The sequence below is a fragment of the Tasmannia lanceolata genome, unplaced genomic scaffold, assembly GCF_043159265.1.
Source record: "Tasmannia lanceolata isolate RefF3 unplaced genomic scaffold, GAP_Taslan_0.1 ptg000016l, whole genome shotgun sequence".
Taxonomy (NCBI): domain Eukaryota; kingdom Viridiplantae; phylum Streptophyta; class Magnoliopsida; order Canellales; family Winteraceae; genus Tasmannia; species Tasmannia lanceolata.
The window spans coordinates 8975431-8990508 of NW_027518693.1; the positions used below are offsets into that span (position 1 = coordinate 8975431).

The 15078-nt window shown below is 37.7% G+C and overlaps 1 protein-coding gene across 1 annotated transcript; it reads right to left on the reverse strand.

Moving 5' to 3' along the window:
- Positions 1-23: 23 nt before the first annotated feature.
- UBP3 (ubiquitin-specific protease 3) lies at positions 24-14245 on the reverse strand. Its single transcript, XM_077357440.1, has 6 exons — positions 13853-14245; positions 8571-8687; positions 2295-2393; positions 1955-2143; positions 1601-1782; positions 24-726 (listed from the first exon to the last, which is right to left on the reverse strand). The coding sequence occupies exons 1-6, from the start codon at positions 13973-13975 to the stop codon at positions 327-329; spliced, it is 1110 nt and encodes a 369-aa protein (XP_077213555.1). The 5' UTR covers positions 13976-14245; the 3' UTR covers positions 24-326.
- Positions 14246-15078: the final 833 nt, after the last annotated feature.

The window sequence follows — 15078 nt, forward strand, 5'->3', positions numbered from 1 at the left end:
ATAAAAGCAATGCATATCCTACGAGACCTGCAGAGAAAGAGAGTTTGGGTGTAATTGCATTTCTATTATAAATATTCAACAGTGAAGAATACAAGCATTTCTCTGAAGCTCTCACCCCCATTCCCATTTACACTCCTTTATTGTTGAAAAAACAAAGGACACTGCTTCTCCACCATCCACTGTACATGACAACCACCTATAAATCTTCAAATCCCACTTCACTGATTACTGAGAGCTCTTCCCACCTGATATGAAAAGAAAAAGGAAAAAGAATGGAAAAAGTAGAGAGAAGAGAAAACGCCCACCACATCCCAAAACTGATCCCCTCAACTCTTGCCGCCAATGGACTCATAGAATAAGATGTACCCATGATCGGTGTTGCTCGAATACTCCTGCGCGGACCCAAAAAATGTTTGCACCGCTGACTCATCAATCATCTCCACGTTTTCATCGTCAAAGAATAGCCAGTGGTTGTGGCTCTTCACAAGGCTGACATAGTGGCCGTGGTTGGGTCCGCTTCCCACATGGACAACAACTGCGAAGAGGGAATACTCGGAATCTGAATCCTCCATGGTGTTGCTCAACTTTAGCTCTAGGGGGAACACAACACGATATGATAGTTTCTTGTGCCGACTGAGTTGCTCCATGTATTTGAAACGCTTAAGATGGATAACCAGGATATACGGTGTCTTCTTTATCTTCATCCGCTTCTGGGCTTCTTGCAAACTGCAATGGAGGGAGAAGACGTGAATCATAAAAAATTGTAACTGGGAAGTGATCTTTGAAGAAAATCGATAGGAAGATCAATGATGAACCGAATAACAAAGCCTGACATATAAAACTGGAAGAAACAAAGGATCAAAATTTGTAATCAGTCACCAAAACCATAATTGTAACTGTATAAGCAACGGGCGGAGACATGGCTAACATTATATACTTTCTAAGCGCTCATAAAAGACAAAAAATCGAGGAGTAAGAGCATCAAATAAAGCTAAAACTTCTTTAGAGACCCCTCTCGCAAGACTATCCGCCACCAAGTTGGAGGATCGGCGAACATGGTGAAACATTATAGGAGAAGATCCAACGCAGTCAAGGATCTCATCGAAGAACCTATCAAATCTCCAGGGATGTTTTTGCTGTTTAGTCGCCGGATGACATTTAAGGAGTCCCTTTCAACCACTACGTTGGCCATTTGATTTTACTCCAATAATTTTAAGCCTTGGTGGACTGCACGAACTTCTGCCTCCGAAGCATCCGCTACCCCTATGGGTACTCCAAAGGCCCAAATCACCTTCCCATTGTCGTTTCTGCTAGATCCATCAAAGTTCAACTAAAAGGCCCAAGGGAGGGGGCACCCATTCCTGAACTACTTTTTGCTTAGTTTCAACACTGTTACTTCCCTCCAAACTCCCCATAAATCATAAACAGAAACAAATTTGAAGCAAGGAAAAACCTTAACCCAAGCGATTGTTATATACTTGGAATGTTTTTCTTTTGGAAAGAGTGAAGAAGAAAAACTGAAACTTTATGGTTATGTAGGAGACCAGCATCACTCAATTGCAAGAGAAAACAGAGTTTATAGAAATGAGAGAAAAGGAACCTGCAGCATTTGTCGCAGAAGAATTTATCCTCAGCGTTCAAAGTCTCAGTGGAACAGAAGTTTTTGAGGCAGCTTGTGATAGAGCTATTTTGTTCAATATCCAAGCTTAGGTCTAAAAATGTTTCATCCCTTGCTGTCACTGTTTCGCACCGTAAGCATCTCGTTTCATTCGTTAGTATACCCTGGATCAGGCATCAACATTTGATTGCAGAAAGGTTTAAAAAAATGTATGAGGGAAACAACACAAAATATCATCACTCATCATCCAATATTGTAGAAAACATAGAAAACAAGTTGTTGCCAAATGTGAGCAACTTGTGAGAACATAGTTAGGAGTGGGTCAAGTTGATTAACCTGAAAATTCTTGTGAACCCAGGTAACAAGTGGCTCTTTTTGAACACCATTGGCTTGAGCAGTACGTGGCCCATTTGCAATCTTTTCAGATGGTGATGAACTCTCTGGAGAACCTTTTGCAGCACTGTTCTCTTTCTCGAGAATGTCAACAAGCTCATTAAGCAGAAAATTCAGAAACTCATGAGCATCCTACAAAAATAGAAGGAGACGGTCCATCACACAGGTATATGAGTAAATCATGAGAAGGTAATAGCTCTAATAGCCAACATAGCAAATACTTTTAAATAATCCTTATAATTAATTTAAGAAACACACATCCATGTCCATGTGAAATTGATACCTGGTGCATGTAGCTGCGGAAAAGCTCATTTTGTTTCTTCACTCTTTGTACAAAACGTTTTGGAGCAATAACACCCGTTTTCTTCTTCTGGCAAGTTATCTGCAGACAGCAAAACCCAAACAATGAAGCCAGCAAAGACATACCAACTAGCAATGCCAACCAATCTGACATACATAGTAAAACTCTTCTATGACAATAACAAACATGTATCAATTTCTATGACAATATACATTTTCAAAAATAAAAATAATAAAATAATAAAACATTTCAAAAAAAATAAAAAATAAATTCTATGACAATACATCTGAAATCAATGAAATACAAGCATGTACCAGCTTTTATTTGTCTCATACAATAACTCACACTCATAACTAGATGGCTCTTCCAAAGAAGTAGCATCCAGGATATCCGAGTGACAGAATTGTTGGATCTCCAAATATCTATCTATGCATTTTTTTGAATGTTAACTATCTATATATGTCTGAAAAGGCTAAAGGCAAAAAATTTATAGCAGGGGGCAGAGATTGCCTCACACCTAATACTGATCCACTAACACCTTTCTTGGCTAAAGTGCTTCACACCTAACACTAATCCATGAACACCTTAGCTAATAGCCTAATACGTTTGCCATATCGTTGGCTCTCTCAAGACATGATAAAATTCAGAATGAGGAAAGCTCTTGCAAAGAGCCCAAGAGATCACGTTTGTAGAATCACCTTTCGCTCAAAGATTACCACTCATCTCAGCAGCAAAGATATGTAATCCACTTACAAGCACGTAAAACTAGTCTTCACTTCAGTTTCTCCATCAAATGGTACGGGAAAAAAACTTACACTACCTCTCTTCCATCATTTCAAAAAGGCAGCCACTATCAGCCCCGCCTAGATTACCTAAAGAGAATCCATCGAAGTTGAACTTCATGGTATCACTCAGCGGCAGCCTCCGTACTCAGGTTTAGGCCATGTCTGGCAGCCATAATTTTTTTTTCATGATAAATTGGTTTCTCCGAGTGGTAAGAGAGGGGTAGTTCACGTGGGAGGAGGAGAGACTTGAGAGGGCAGGAATGATTAGAGAGTGAGAAGTGGCTAAAAGACCAGGAAAAAAGTCAATCACATCTCCGGTAGAGTTTTTTTGTTTCCTGGTTTTTCAGGCTTTTATTACCTTCTCCTCACTCACACCTTCAAAGGACTACTATCCATTCAAATGCTAGCTATTCGGATGGTCTGGTGTATGTGAATGACATCCCCATCTTTCAAAATATCAATCCTTGGATTTATATCATGGAACAATTCTAATACGGCATGGGACACAAACCCTGCACTTTGTGGTGAGAGAACGTCTAGACCTCAGACTTAATCCACGAGTGGAGGAAAACAAGCAAGGCTAATCATCAGATCTGCCTGCTTATTCCCAGAAAGAAAAGTGTAGGCAACCTTTTTTTTTCTAATCATTTAAAAAAAAAAAAACTTTTCTTGGCTATCAGCAGGATCAAAGCTGTGTCAGAAATCATCTATTGGACGCTTAGGGAATGTTTAGTAGGTTACGCAGCCGCCGTGCAGCTCGTGCTTGAAATACTTGGATACATTGTGCAGTCATTCACATTTATATGAATTGTTAGAGGATCTTTAAGCTGAAGGAACTTCAAATGCAGATCAATCTGGCAATTCAGAAGAATCAGGTTTGCACAATGTTGTTTGAAGCAGCAAGAAACAACTGGAGTCATGCCCATGGAGGGCCATTGTGGGACTTCAATAAACTAATTCTATGTGGCTTCATATGACGTTGGAGTTTAGTATCGAATTCATTTGGAGAAACAACTATATTAACTAAAGAAATGATCAAGCAAACAATAAAAGTAAATCACTGACATAATTGCATGTGCTAACAGGTTCCACCGTTAAAAACTAATTAAAAAGGAAAAAGTAAAATGATCAACTAAACAACAAAAGTAAATCACTAACATAATTGCAAGTGCTAATGGCTTCCCTGGCTCAAAACTAAGTAAAAAAAAAAAGGAAAACAGTAACACAAAAAAGAATAAACCTACATACAGGTCTAGGTTAAAAATATATAATTTCTAAATGAAAGACAACTATTATAAAGTGAAAACACTTGAAGAAATGCAAAATAAAAGTAAACAGACTTCATAAATATTAGGCACATAGACAGATTACGTGTGTGGATCATTCTTACAACATGCAGATCTAGCTCTATGACAATAAAAAATTAGCAAATGTTAAATTAAGGGAAGTGTTATCAGCACAACCATGTTTTAATAATTTCACAAATGCAGCATATCTTTTCTTTTTTAATTGGCTTTTGTCAGAGATTTTTGGGAACGGTAATGACCTTCGACAGCTCTTTAAATAATAAAAGATAACATATGTCTGTGCAAATATCAAAACATGGTTGTGCTGATAACATTTCCCTAAATAAAATGGAAAAGTAAAATAAAAATAAAAATGATAAATGAAATAAAAAAAAAGTATGCATCACTTGATAAATCAATTCTAATAGATGCTAAAACAATCAAACAGCAAAAATCTATCAGTAAACGATGGAATATTTAGAAAATAAAAAATAAAAAATAGCAGACAAACACATCAAATATGCACAAATAACACCCAAATCTTGTTGCAACCATGCATATTCAATGAATCATATACCCGCCTACAATAACATAATATTTTCAACGCTTCTTTAAAAAATCATGCCATAGCACAATTGTAATGATTGTGATTATCTTCTTCTTTCAAAACCCTAAGAATTAAGCCATTGAATCAATAGATCTATTTTCAAGGGTGGGGATCAACGATCCATCGTTGATCAACCCTTGATCTTAGTTTTAATCACTCTTTTCCCCCTTTGATTTGCTTTGATCCATAGATCTTAGAATCTATGGCTATTGAAAGTTATAACTAAATTCCCTAAATGAGAGAGAAGACAATAAGTATTGTTGTAAAAATAATGTCCAGGGAAAATATCACTTAAAACATGGAAAAAAATGAGTATGGGAAGAAACCCACGTTTTCCCTTGTATGGGAAAACGTGCATACACTTTTAAATGAAGAGTGGGCCCACTTCCAAATTACTCAATTCCTAAAAGTATGTTATAATTGCTGATTTCTTTGGGATATTATTTAGAAATCTAGGTTTAAGGAGATATTATTGATAATATCCTTTGACCAATCAAAAAGGAGAATTTGAGAGAAAATAAAAGGTTTCCTAATATTTAGGCAGTTACACAATCCCCACTAGGGAAAGAATCATGCGCACAACTCACTGTGCGCATCTTTCTCCCCTCTTTTGGTTGTTTTCCTTTTCTTTAAAATTTAAAACCCATAAAAAGTGGCTATCATGCCTTATAAATAAGACCAAGGTGTTGGGTTTTTGGTAACTTACTATAGCCCTCTTATGACTCATCTTAATTTACCAATCATAAAACAAGAAAAATAGAATAAAAAATATATATAGTGACGTGCACCTCTCCCATTCTCACCCAAAAATTTTTTACGAGAGAGAGGGAGAGAGAAAGAGAGAGGAAGAAAGAAAGAGAGAAAAGAAGAGAAGAGAAGAAGATGATTGAAGCTCTTATCAAACCCTAACTCCATCCAAGTAAGTTTTGTGATTTTCTTGGTTCTAATTAATCTTATTCATTCTCTAAGCAAAACCCTAAACAGTTAAGTATATAAAACAAGGGGGGAAAAGAGAAAACAAATAAATATATATGTGATTTAAATAGAGAAAATATCAAGTGTTCTTGATAAACCCTCTTTGTAGTAGATTTTACGAATGAAATAAGAGTCTCATGATTTTGTAATATTTTCATTTCACGTGACTCAAACATCATAAATACAGAGATTTTAAACCATCATTTTATGCATAAAAACACATATGTACATACATGTATATGTATGCGTGTAAGTGTTCAATGGATGAATAGACGTTGGTTTAATTCTTACATTCTAAAATCTTGTGAATCCATATATATATGAAATCCAACAGTTGTATGTGTATTAGGTTACAAAATAATGAAACCTTACTATGGTTTTCGACTTCAACTGTCGTGTGAGTATAAGTTAAGAAAAATGATTCTACGAGCATTACTACGTTGCGAAATGATTTTATTTTTTTTTGGTTTTGTGCCCATTTTGGGAGCATGAAACAGTCCAAATATTTATCTTATTGTGTGCCCCACCTTGGAACACAATCTGTCCAGATTTTTGGGCCAATAGTATGCGGTTTTAGAGTACACAGGCCCAAATTTTGGTACTGTTTTTGTACCTTAATCGAGAACACCAAATCTGTCCAGATTTATGTCCTATATATATATATATGAGTATTTAGGTCCAAATTGGACCAGGTTTACACCCTGCTGGTCTAAGATTTTAGGACAAAAAATGGGCCAGGTTGTATTTGAAAATGAGAGTATCTTATGTCCCCGAAAGCAGGGCAGCAGTTGTATCGTTACAGGTACCCTGTTGACCCCCGAGTCAGGGGCTTCTCCTGATAAAGAAAATATAAAAAAATGATTAAAAAAATCTAGATTGAAATAAATTGACTCTATTGCAATTATTGATTTGACTTCAGGACCGCTTCCCCTCTCTTTCTAGTAGGGGCTGATTTATTCGCTTCGTTCGTAAGTTAAAGGAAGGTGACAGCTAGACCTTGTGTTGTAATGGTTTCAATATAACTTGTTTCATGCAAAGTAATCTTATGTATACTATTTTCTTTGCGATAACTGTATAGCTCATTATACTTGTTTACTTGAAATGAAATAAATAATAAACTGTTTCTAACCTTTATGTGAAAGGATGCAGGAAAAGAAAGCAAAGGTAACGTACCTTAAAATCCCTAATTGCATATCCTACATGGAGGAGAGTGAAGGGAAAATTAAGGGTGTGGTGGTATCATCCTGGAACCTAAGGTCCAAAGGCCATCGCGAGAAGCGTGTACAGCCTTTCATTGGCAAACCATCCAAAGGAATAGTATCCCCGAAACGGCTCGTCATTAAATGCGAGACCGAAATCCGAGTCCATAACGCCACTACCTTTGAACAGGGGTAGTGGGTAGTCGTGTGACAAGGACACCGGTAAAAAGAAAAGGTCAGAAGAAAACTGACAGAAAAGAAAATGGGGAAAAAACCGGATGTACCTGGGGAATATACTGTCTCATTTTACATATTTGATGCACACATAGCATATTATTCATTACTGTCATTCATTTCTGTTTATACTGCTATAGATGGTGTAGTTTTATTTCCAGTTATTTATTATTGCTTCTAGATGATTGCTAAGGATCTGAATTATTATTGCATGCCCTTTTATTATATTGTTTCTTTTATTCCGTTCGGTCTCTGGAGGACCCTGCTCTAATGTTGTCTTCTCCACCACAGGAATTCAGATGTTAGATGGCGGAGCGTTTGCAAATGAAGAAACCATGGGATAAGGGATTGTGTGATCGGTGAGTTCGCTTCATGGATTATTGCGCTATAACGTCTTGCGTCATTTTCTGTTTTTATTTTTGTCGGGACTTTCTTTAGTTTGAACTTTAGTTATTAAAACTTTACTTTTCATTTGGAGTATGAGTATTGAAGGGGCCTCTTGTTATGGTAGACTTATTTAATTTGGAATAAGATTTTTGTCGTGGTTGTTGATTATCTTATTTTTAAAAAAAATCCATAATTTTTGCGTTGTTCTTTTGCTCGTAGCGACTTAACGGAATCGGGTCGTTACAACAATTAATAGAAGACATATTTAGAACAGAGCCCTAAGTTCAACCCTTTACAGTCCTAGTATATCTAAGTTTTGATCAGTTTTAACAACAGAGCACCTACATAACAAGTTGCTACATAAATAGATAAAATGGGTTTCTAACACAAGCTGGATCCAAAGAACTTGGATAAATTAGAAATTTACAAGACATGGTACAATTTCAAGAAGTAACAAACTCCAAGCACCAAAAGATAAACAAGGGCATTAGAGAAAACATTTGGGAATCATAGTCCACAATTCCAATAAAAATGCTGACTATCTTTTCTTTTCGTTTCTTTTTGGCACAAACAAGCACCCCCAGGTCTCTTAAATGATATCATTCCCCAAGAATTATCATACCTTGAGATAAAACCATGCATAATAGCTTTTTAAATGTAATGTGACGACCAGGTAATTGTTAAGTGGCGCTAGAGCCTATTTAAGAGGACCTGGGAAATAGAAGCAATATAAAGTCGAGAGATTAAGATTAATGCATCTAATTTTTACCAATAAAGATTTTTACCTGAGTAAATAGATCTGCCAAGCATGTCAAAAGATTCTCTTCTGCATCTCCAAGATTCTTGTTATTTGAATAATATTCTAGTAACTGTTCCCGGAAAGGGACACAAAAATAAAGGGCCTGCATACAACAATAAAAGCACATATGCAGAGTTATCATTCCAAAAAAAAAGCATTTGCAGAGTTACTTCACATTAATACCTAGAACTGTAAAACCACATAACGAAGATTCTGGTAAAGTTGACTTGCAGAGAAAACACTATTTAGGTGCACTGTGTCCATCAGATTTCCGTAAAAGCATTGGAAACAGGCTCTTGTGAGAAGTTGGTTCTAGTTTCCTAACGCAAATTGTAAAATATCTTTTGATGATCGAATGATTTTTTCCTTTTTTTGTGATCATATCAATCTACACATTCTGGAGAGCCATGTTCCTTATAAACTATCTCTAACAATGAAATTGGATACTGCTGATTTGAAAGCTAAGCCAAATCATCATCAACAGACAGGAAGAATAATTTTACAATCATTCATCTATGATAGAAACTACTTTATTGGAGCAATAAAAAATCACGAAGACCGTATAAGCGAAAAGGATAGCTAGATGAGCCTAGAAAGTCAAAGATGTGGACCGGGTATGTAATGCATTTTCCTTTGCCATACCTGAAATACAACTCCAATACACGTGTTACATACTCTTAGTGCATTTGTTAAATATTTGAGGTAGATCCCATTTATTCATAAAGTCCAAATCAATGCAAATGTGACACATATTGATTCAATATTTCAATTTAATGATTATCTTCAAACAACTCATGAGGAAATGTTGACATTCCAGTTGTGCAACACAGCAAAGTACATCTTGATCAGCAAGTCCGTAAAAGGGCAGATTTAAACAAAGAATTTGCAAATCCAATGATTGGGATAGAGGACATTGAGATTGGTTGACAAATAGCTAAGAAAAGAGGAAGGAATAGCTAACTGAGGAAGGCATGTAATGGGTTGATGTGCTTTTCCTAAGTGAGTACACTTCAGGTACTTCTGGTTAGAGCTTGGTTGGCTTCAAACATAATTTGTATACCCAAAAAGTATGTTTTGTTTATGATGAAGATACCACATAGGAATGTAATCACATCGAACACAGCAAAACATATATTTTAGATGGTGATGCTTGTACATGATGACAATAATATGCTGCTTAGTAGTCATGGGGCCATATCTCGTAGTGCTAGGTATTGTATGATTTTTGTTTTTTGTTTTAATTCTAATGGAAAGGTTGTTTTGGCATTTGCAGGTCCTTGTGGTGATATCAATGTTGCAAACTTGCAATAGTTGAGGTCGTTGCTGCCAGGAATGGGATAAAGCTAAACTCTCCAGTCTCCATTACATCCCTCTGAAATTTAGATTAAAGGAGACTCGTTCAACATAATCCGATGGCTCAAGGAGGATTAAAGCCCCCTTGGAGATTCATGGCCTATTTAGAGAAATGGACTTGATTGCTACCTTAGAGTGCTCTCACTTTTATATTATTCGTGAAGGAAATGATTGTGGAGGAACTCTTACTAATTTTGGCACTTCTTGTACAGAGAAGTTAATTTGGCATGATATGTCAGTTTCGTAGCTTGATGTCGGCTGCCTTGCCTTCTCGGCCTCACTGCATTTGCATTTTTGAATAAATCTATCACTTGTTCAAAAAAAGGTCATGTGCCTCGCATATTGCACAGATTGATGTTTGAAATGCGTTGCGCACGCGTTTCCAATAAAAAAATTAGAGTGCCCACGTAACATTAGTGTACATGACTAAAAGGTGAAAACCAATCATGAGGTGGGCAACTGATGCAGTAATACAACAGAGGGTCATTAAGACTTATTTATAGGGCAAAGCACAAAGAACAAAGAGCCCGATTGGAACGGAGTGGTGACATCATGCTTACGCCAGCACATGCTATTGTTGATGTAAGCAAAGGGCCTACATGTGGTCAAAGTTGTCAAGTAACTCCCCATACCCTTGCCATGTTTGAGTGAATAATTTTTTGGTATTTTTCTAGAATTTCTAAGTTTATTAGGATGGGCTTTACAGGTTCCGTATTTGGGATAAAAATCTCACTTTAGTGCCTTAGTGTGTGCTTGGGAAAGTGTTTGGCAATAGATTTTGAGGGGGTTTATGTGTTTTAGACTTCCTGTTGGGGAATAGGTTAGGTTGTTTTTATATATAAATAAAAGCCATGAGAAGATCTGAAGGACATTTTAGAGCATCGAATTGGTGTAACATGATTACTATTTTCATTAATTAGTTTATCAACCTATGCTGAGTTTTTCCTCTCCAAATTGTGGCTACTACTAACTGTTAACAAATAGAGGAATCGCAGAGTATGCAGTTCGTCTCTCTCTTCACCTCTTCCCTCACCAAAATATCTGCATCATTTTTTAGGACCTCGGTCTATGTTGCAACAATGGATTTAGCCTGCCACATAGATCTAAGATCTCCATGATGAGGCCCATATGTCTCCATGGACTTGTGGAACATATTTGATCCAACAATATGATGTTCGTAGAATCCCCATCTATCACAAGTGTCCACCCATGAACTCAACAGAGGTATGAAGCCCGATACAAAGGGCTCATGCTTACGCTTCCATGGAATCACAATCACTTATTGGTCTGCATTATGCTCTTATCACTTCACCTTGATGGTCATGAAATACACCATCACCCATTCTGGTTGGGCCCTGATGCCCCCATTCAACTACCATCTTGGGGTGGTGGTGACCACAAAGGTGCTGGTTTTGGGTGAGATGATCTACCAAAGGTGATTGTTTTCCAATTCCTGATCACATTTAGGGTGGGTAGTGATCTAACCGCGCTTGTGTTCCTTGAGAAATGAATTAGCTCAATTTTCATCATCAATATTTTTTATCTTTCCTATTGGATTACAACAATCTTGGAATATCCTATGGTCCTTCCAAATATGTCAAATCATCACACAAGGGGACAAGTCTCCAAAGGGGTTTTCCAATGTCTCCAAATGGGCTCCCACACCAATCGAGGATGATTGGTTCAATTGAGTAGAGGAACATCGACAAAAAAAACATTACCATTCAAGAAAAAAAAAATCCACAAAAAAAAACTATTTATTAGGGCTCCTCACGTTTTCCATGGGGATAGGCAATGGATCATAATGTGGTCAAGGGTTTACTCAACACCATACATAGTGCACATTGTTGATCAAAATTTCTTCTTTTTGAGTCTTTTACACGTGTTAATATTTGTTGCCGCTACCATTCATGTAAATACCACCACTCTAGGGGGGCACAATCGAATGCCATGCATTTTCCAATGAGGACTTCCGCCCTCCATTACCAACAAGCATTGGAGGAGTGATCAAATGGAGAATATGCCTTTAGGATCCGGGGCCTATATTCTCCTATCCAGTGTTTTAAAACTACCCCACGTCCACGTTGACTCCCCCGAGTCGACTCCCTTTTACCATGGCTGCGTCCGCATTGCACCGCATCCGCGTTCCGCATTTTGCCCTACAGAGTCAATAGAAACTCCTTTGACTCTCCCTAGTTATGACCGCATCAACCAAGTATTCAGCCGCGTCAACCGCGTTCTTGGCCGCATCCACGCCGAGTCGACATGGATTTTTTCTTGGCCGCTTTCCGCGTCGCATCCGCGTTTTAAAACACTGCTCCTATCAGACTCTTGAGTTGATATGTAAATCAAATCAAGAGCCCAAAAGTGATGATTCCAGTTGTCAATTTCACTTTGCTCAAGATTTCTCACTAGACATATTACCCATATAGTGGGCCCATCCCCCGTTTCATAGCAGCCACATGCTCTCACCCTCTATGGCTAACAAAAAAATATACGTACAGCAATGGATGGCACAAAGGTGACTCATCTAACCAAATATCCAAACAAAACAGATACTCTCACCCCTGCCCACGCTAAATCTAACCTTTGAATCAATGAATGGACGTGACAAACAACTAGACCGCCATGCACCAATAGAATGGAGAATGAGCCTTGGAGAGTTAAATTTTTTTTTAATGGTAGGAGAGTTTAATTTTTCTCAGCACAAAACCGGTAATACCTGAATCCCAAACCACCACAAATTATTTTCTGCTCTTTGGACCTTATTTCAGTTTGAATTCCTCTTTGTAAGCGGTTGCTACAATCTGAAATCTGTATTTGAATGGAGATTTTGATCTTTCTCAAGCTAAATGTAGTCAATCCAATCTCCACTTTGTTAAATTATGGCCTTTTCACTGATTTGAGGTAATATTTTGGTAGCTGGTTTAAGTTAAAAGTCAAAATGTTGAGTTTTATTGCTTCTTCCTCTCTATCAAATAATCAAGAAGGAAGCGATCTCAACTTCCCACCTCTTTCGGACACCGCAACAGAACTGACGGAGTTGTGTTGAAGCAAAGGGGAGAAAAGAGGAGAATATCGATCGATGCCTTCCCCTTGAGAATCATAGAGGAAGAAGTGGGATCCTAATTATTGCATACCCAAAACCCACTAATTTGTTCAAAAATCAGAGCCTAAAAGGAGGAGGAGGAGAAGAATCCAGTAAAAAACCCAATCCCAGTTCCTTTGGTTGACGCGAAAACAACAACCATAACACTAATAATGCTATTAAATGAAATTCCAATAATGCCATCATCGGTCACTAGCTTATTGCAATCAAAATTAGAATGCAAACTGTTATGAAATGTCACAGAAACAGCATGTAAGACGGCAGCCAATTTCAAAGCATAATTTTCAGTCCAACATACATAAACCATCCCATCATTTAAAATTCAAAATCCCAAATTACTCTATCGAAAAAGAATCCGCTCATCGAAACAAATTTTACGATAAGTAACCAAATATCACTAGACTCAATAGCTAACAAAATCACATAATCAGAAATTGCGGGTCTTTGAAACTAAATAAACAAATAAAACCCCCACAAAACAACAGACACAAAGAGATCCAATTTCAAGAAAGTTATCTCACATATCCAAGCAAACCCCATCAGCACCAATCAAAACCCATTAAAAATACAAATAAATAAACCTAAAAAAGGCCACCATTCAAAAAGTTAAAAAGAAACCTAAAAAAAGGATATATATGGCAACATAGAGATCCATCAAAAGCATAAGATAATCACCCACATAAGAAACAAGAACAACCCAAAAAGAGAAAACAACAACGGAGAAGATATTTCCAATCAATCAAACAGGGAGAAAAGTAAAAAACAGATGAAATCAAAAGGGGAATATATCTGATTTACGTCCAAACCTGCAATACGCTATTGCAATAGCACGTGTTTCCGAAATTCTCGAGACCAAAATACCTCTCTCCTTCAGGGAATTGCTCGCCCAGGGCTTTTTCGAGTTTCGAACCCGTAGCTCCCATGACCATTCACCTCTAAACCCTAATTCCTCCCTCTTGTCTTCTCTCAGCAGAGAGGTTTTATCTCCATCAAAAAAGCACAAAATCAAAGAGATTGATAGAGATAGAGAGAGGGATTAGGGTTTTCTCTTCTTACAATCCTCACGTTTTGGACTTTTTCTCCTTCAGGAAACAGAGGTTTGATTTTCTAGGGTTTTGCAGAGAGAGATAGATAGAGAGAGAGAGATTGGGGTTTTCTCTCCTTTCGTTCTGCAGGTCCTTGCTGACTACAATATGCGCATAAAATACCATTTCTAAATACAGACGTGTATATTTTCACCTCTTTTTTCTACACCCCCCAAATCTAAAGGGGCCCTCCCTTTTCAAAAGTGGGTCCCATGTTGTAGGGCAAAATTGGATTTGAGGACTGATCAAGCAGATCAACGGTCTTGATCACCAAGCACATATGCCATATGTACACTGAGTCATGACGTAAAGTGATCAATCTAGACCGTCAATATGACGATAGGAATTTCCCCCCGCTAATGACACTATTAAGATCACCGAAAGCTTGGGCTCACTTAGATTATTGAAGAAGACTTATCTATGATGGGCCCCACCAAAATGAATAGCATTGGATTAATGCGAACTAAGTTGGCTCATCCATGATGGGTCCCACCAAAATGAATAATAGGATTACTGGCTCATGGGTCCACTTTGGCCTACCAAAAATGACTCATCTATGATGGGTCTCACGAAAATGAATGATAGTATTACTGGGTCATGGGTTCCCACTTTGCACAAGCAAAAATTCCCTAGGCCTAGCAGGAATATTCTTTTAGGGCTGGCAATTTCACCCGGGAAAAGCGGGGATCCGCCCCGCCCCGCCCCGTTTGGGGGGGGGGGAATCCCCGATTTGAGTGGGGAAGGGCAAGGGGATTTAAAAAATTCCCGGTGCGGGGAAGGGGAGGAGAAGGGGATGGAGCTGGCCCTGCCCCGCCCGCCCCGCATTAGTGCCATTTCTTTCTTGTATTTTTTTAAGTGTTTTTTTTTTTTTGAAAAAACTACTAGAAATCCCTTGGATCAAAACATATCTATAAGATTCTCCCAAAATTTTCATAATTTCAATTAGT

Bases quoted from the DNA above. Each gene is read 5' to 3' on its own strand.
- UBP3 (XM_077357440.1), bottom strand. From the start codon at position 13,975: ATGGTCATGGGAGCTACGGGTTCGAAACTCGAAAAAGCCCTGGGCGAG. The intron at 2,144-2,294 runs GTATCAATTTCA...CTATTTTTGTAG, and splicing joins TCCGCAGCTACATGCACCAG to GATGCTCATGAGTTTCTGAA. The intron at 727-1,600 runs GTTCCTTTTCTC...CCTCCATTGCAG, and splicing joins TTCTGCGACAAATGCTGCAG to TTTGCAAGAAGCCCAGAAGC.